Raw genomic sequence first — 5,161 nt, forward strand, 5'->3', positions numbered from 1 at the left:
CAATGTGTTCATATTGGTGCAATATATTATAATATAATGTTACCGCATAAATCAGAGGTGGGTTGCTTCCGGTTGCCTCCATCCACCCGCCTGGACATTTCTGCACATGCGCAGAAGCGTCATGTGTGCACACCGGTAGTAAAAAATTTGGAAACCCACTACTGACATATATGTATAGAGGATTGTGTGTTGTTAGTATGATTTATTGGTTTAGGGATTTTCTTTCTTTCACTGTGAATTATTGATATGTATTTATGTTAGGGGAGGATGCAATAAGGGAGGCTCAGCCAATCTCATTATACACATGTTTTGAGTTTCGAGTTTAATAAAATTTGTATGCCGCCCACTCCCATAGGGACTCTGGGCGGCTCACAACAAGACAAAGAACATTTAAAATTTAAGAATAGAAAATACAATTAAAATTCCACATCATCCATTCCATCTAAGCGGGGCTGGATATCAATCAACATGTTGTGCACTGACAATAAAGGTTGAATTGAATTGAATTATCTTTTAAGAATGTTAATTTTTTTCCCTACTAGTGTTGTCCAGTTCTATGATAATGAATTATTCTACTCGTTTTTAGTACAAGAATGAATTATTATTATTATGGTTAGTTGCCTAGATTTTAGATTGAATTTGGCATTTTTATCCACCTATTAAATCCTTTCCCAAGGGCCTGAGATAGAAAGATGTTTGATTATTTTATAAAGGTATTGTTGCAGGAAGTAAGCTGTTCCAAATACAGCTGCCTTTTGCAATTGACTGTGATTTTCTCAGTGCTAGTGGTGTTCAAGTGGTATTCGAGATGATTTGGAATTGCACCCAAGGCACCTATTACTATTGGTATTATCTTTGGTTTCTTTTGCCATAGTTGTTCTACTTCACCTTGCAGGTCTTTGTGTTTTGTGATTTTCTCTTATTTTTTCTCTTCTATTCTGATGTCTCCAGCTACTGCCATGTCCACTTATTATTATTTCCAGTAACTTCAAGAATTAAAGTTGTATAATTATGTATAATAGAATAAAATGTATTTTGCGCTATAAACTCCTTGAAGGTGAGTCTTATATTTTAATAGATAAGATGACATATTGGAATGGAAGAGGAAGGATAAAAATGCAAAATATAGCTACGCAAAGTAAATAAATAAAAATATTTACAACAATATTTGTTCATTGAGGACTTTCACTACTTGGTATAAGTACAGTAATCCAAAAATGAATTGTATGCCTTGTAATAACACAAATGTATTTGTGAAAAATATGATCTAATTAAATTATTTAGCCAAAAGACATTCTGTTTGATTTGTACAATAACAATAATAAAGATTGAAGCAAGATCCAACATATTTATTAAGGTTTAGAAAGGATAGAAGATGAAGATGGATATCTGTGCACATGTGCAATATATATTACCATTGTATTAAAATATTTATGCAGCTTCATTCATCTTGCAGAGATTCACTGCTTTCTTCTACAGGGAAACAAGCTTGAAGATGCCTGTTGCCAGACTTCTGGACATTTTCTGCAGCTGCTCGTCGTCTGCCAAACCGCCCCACAGGTCGGATCCCTCGCCCAGTGTACCAGGAAGGATCAATATCCGGATCTGCCAGGCAAAACCCAGAAGACAGTGAGAATTCAGTGGAAAGGGAAAGTGTGCTGAAACAGCTGTATTGTTCCTAACATATTGTAAAACATGGAGGCTCTCATTATTAGTATTAGTATTAGTGTTACAGTATTATGAAAAACGTTTCAGTTTTGGTAGGTGGGTGGGACTATTTCTATCAGATCAGTCTCATAAAATAACCTGTATAAAGATGGTTATTGTATGTAATAATAGTCATCATAATTGACAAAAAGAAAGACTTAAAAATATGGGCATTTGTTATCCATGAGTGTGAACTGTATATTTGTTTGAGATTATTATGCAGTGTTAAAATGCAGCCATTGTCATGTCTGGAGAAAAAAAAATTCGGAGAAACAATTCCTCATTTTCTATTTTGATGCCAGATGCTCTTCACACTTGTTTTTTCAAGTGTATATCATTTGCATAATTTTACTATTGTGTTTCCCTGAAAATAAGACAGTGTCTTATTTTCTTTTGACCCCTAGAATAAGCACTTGGTCTTATTTTTGGGGAGGTCTTATTATTTTTGAGGTGCAGGAGGTGGTGAGCATGGTCACCTCATGGCTGCTGCTGTGTTGCAATATTTTTGGGGAGGGCTTATTTTTTGGGGGGGCTTATTTTAGCATATGCGCTCAAAAGCCCGATTGGGCTTATTATCTGGGGAGGTCTTATTTTGAGGAAACAGGGTAGTGTGTGGTGAACTATATTTTAAACAGTCACTAGAAATAGTATTAGCCATTTACTAGACTTTAGAACTTTGATTTTAAAAAGTTGGTCTATACCAGGAATCCCCAAACTCTTAAGCTCATTGATCCTCCCATGAAGTTTTAGATTGTTCATCAATCCCCCAACATTTATTGCATGAAATGAAGGTAATAAATACTAGTTTATCTAATAGTACTAGAAATAATAAGAACAGTACAGGTAGTTCTCAACATGACCTCAATTGGGACCAGAATTTCTCTTGTAATGGGTTAACTTGTGACTTATAACCATTTTACCATGTTTGTTAAATAGCAGTAGACTTAAATAAATCACAATGGTTGTTAAGTGAATCACATGGTCATTAAATGAATCCAGCCTCCTCAAATGATATTTTTGTTGGAAACCAGCTGGGAAGGTCAATATCATGATCACATGATTGCAGGACATTGCAATCATTTGTAATTGTAAGCCGATTGCCAAGTACCTGAATTGCGATCACATGACTGCAGGCTCTGCGATGGTCTGTTGTAAATCACAAGTTGTAAAGACAGGTTATAAATAATTTTTCCGAAGCCATTGTAACTTTGAACTGTCACTAAGTGAATGGTGGTAAGTTGAGGACCAGCTCTAATGGATAGTTCCATCAACTCTTGGGGGTCAATACAAATCACTCTGGGAAACAATGGTACCAATTGTCTGTGAAAAAGGCCAAGCTGAGTGATTCACCACTAGACTTCAGGATGGAAAGAGCAGCAGCTTTAAAAAATGAATGTATCCATATTTGCATCTAGGTACTGTACTCTAATGCAGTGGTCCCCAACCTTTCTGGCTCTGTAGACCACTACCAGTGGTGGAGGGGAGAGGTTTCATGCACATGTTCACTGTTTGCACAAATGAGTTCATCTTTCTAATATCTAGCCTGTCTTTTGCCTGCCTGGAAATGAATCCCAATAGGATCTTCTGTTCAGGAAACTATACACGGGTCAGCTTGGACACTAAGGAACAATTTGACAAGGAAGAGATTAGGATTAAAAATGTTTATTTCCAAAGTTGCATTTGCTAGCTAGTGTTGCTGTATTTGGAACATCAAAGTGTGTGAATTAAGAGAGGAATTAATCAATGGATCAGAGCATAGCATATTTTGAGAACATTAGTTGTCTGAATGTAATTCTGCAGAAAATAATATTATATGTATGCACAACTGATGTTGCAGAATGGAGGTAAATCAGTGGTGGGTTCCAGCTCCCGTCGCAACCAGTACGCTGCGCACATGGCCGGGCAGCCTCGTTGGGTACTCGTGCTGCGCATGCATGCACACACCACCATCCTGCGACACCCAGTTGCTCGGCAAAGGTCACGCAGGCACCGCACACTGTGTGTGCATGCTCAGTTGTTTCAAAAACAGGTAAGGAACGTGGGTGGGTGAGTGTGCCAAATGAGCCACCGTACCGGTACGGTGGCCACTACTCCTGGCTACCACTGGTACGACTGTACTGGGCCATACCGCCCGGGACCCACCACTGAGGTAAATGATGAAAAGACACATGAGAGAGATATGTTTATAATATTCTGTTTGGTTGTTTTGGTCTTGTAAAGTTTAAAAACACTGTGGTGTAGGGCAAGGGTGGACAATGTTCTTTTCCCACCAGAGACAATAATTTTCTCTATTTTGTTCCCCAGCACTTGAGACTGTCAGGTGATGTGGCAACAACTTTACAAAAACAATGGTGGCAGCATATTTTTTAAGGCTTTGAATTAATAAAAGAAGTAAAAATCAATTAGAGGGAGAAAGGTGGTGGGGAGAAGGGAGATAGATGTTTTTAAAATGCCTGGAAAGTGTCTTCAACATATTTAAGGGTTTTGCTATTAGATTTCAGCAATAAATTTTTTGAGAGTTGCAAAAGAAGACTCTAGGGAACATCTGTGGTTGATTTCCAGAGTCTGGAACAGATTAGTCTAGATTAAGTGAAAAACATTTTTTTTGCAGGTAATGCATAGCAAGATGTCCAGAGTAACACATATTAGGCATATGTAGATGGCAAAAATCTGGACAACCACTAGATCTGGATCAAATCTAATTGTTTATGCTATCTATTGGTTGTCTAGATTTTTGCTGCGAAATGCAGTTTGCAATACATTCCATTCAGAAGATCTTGAGAGGGAAATGAGACAAACCCAACATCCGTTGGGTACTATTCCAGATTCTACCTTCAGCCCATATTCAGGTTTGTATATATGCTGGACATTTTGCTCATGAAAAATAGTTCTATCCATGCAATCATCCGGCTGTGGGAACTTACTCCTGATCTCCATGAATCGTTCAAGGATTCGGCATTTAGTCTCAGGTATAAAGGCCAGCAGCAGAAGGCAAATAACTAGCAGTCTCATTCCTTTCAGGTTCTTTCCCCCCACTCTTCAAAGCACTTTGATATCTGATTTTAAACAAAGAAAAAAAAATAGGTGACCTATAGCGACAGGGAGCAAAAAGTATATTACTGGCCTCATACAAGAAAAGCATTCCTAAAAAGAAAGTTTTAGTAAAGTACAGAGTCATTGCAAAATTCTATAACAGCAAAACAAGTTTGAATGCTGAATTTCAAGAAAAAAATACTTCCTGAAAAATTACATCTTGGTATTCAAATGTGTTTGCCACCAAAATTGCCATCAAATTGATATAAAAAACATGGTCCATTGTTTTGATTGCTTAAGTAAGTTGCTTTTTCTGCTTTGGCTTGTTTCTTTTTAGAATCATATTCTAAATATTAATCTTAAATTATTGTATTTCGATCTGAATTTACTTTGTGGTTCCTTAGAGCCAATCTAACCTTTA

At 37.1% G+C, this 5,161-nt stretch overlaps 1 protein-coding gene across 1 annotated transcript; it reads right to left on the bottom strand.

Moving 5' to 3' along the window:
* Positions 1–1,441: 1,441 nt before the first annotated feature.
* PRLH (prolactin releasing hormone) lies at positions 1,442–4,719 on the bottom strand. The gene is made up of 2 exons (XM_032212874.1): positions 4,632–4,719; positions 1,442–1,605 (listed from the first exon to the last, which is right to left on the bottom strand). The coding sequence occupies exons 1-2, from the start codon at positions 4,717–4,719 to the stop codon at positions 1,442–1,444; spliced, it is 252 nt and encodes an 83-aa protein (XP_032068765.1).
* Positions 4,720–5,161: the final 442 nt, after the last annotated feature.

Source organism: Thamnophis elegans, chromosome 3, assembly GCF_009769535.1.
Source record: "Thamnophis elegans isolate rThaEle1 chromosome 3, rThaEle1.pri, whole genome shotgun sequence".
NCBI classification, from domain to species: Eukaryota; Metazoa; Chordata; class Lepidosauria; order Squamata; family Colubridae; genus Thamnophis; species Thamnophis elegans.

Excerpts from the sequence above, each read along its gene's own strand:
- PRLH (XM_032212874.1), bottom strand. The coding sequence starts at position 4,719 with ATGAGACTGCTAGTTATTTGCCTTCTGCTGCTGGCCTTTATACCTGAG. Across the intron at positions 1,606-4,631 it reads ACGATTCATGGAGATCAGGA|ATCCGGATATTGATCCTTCC; the intron begins GTAAGTTCCCAC and ends TTTGCCTGGCAG.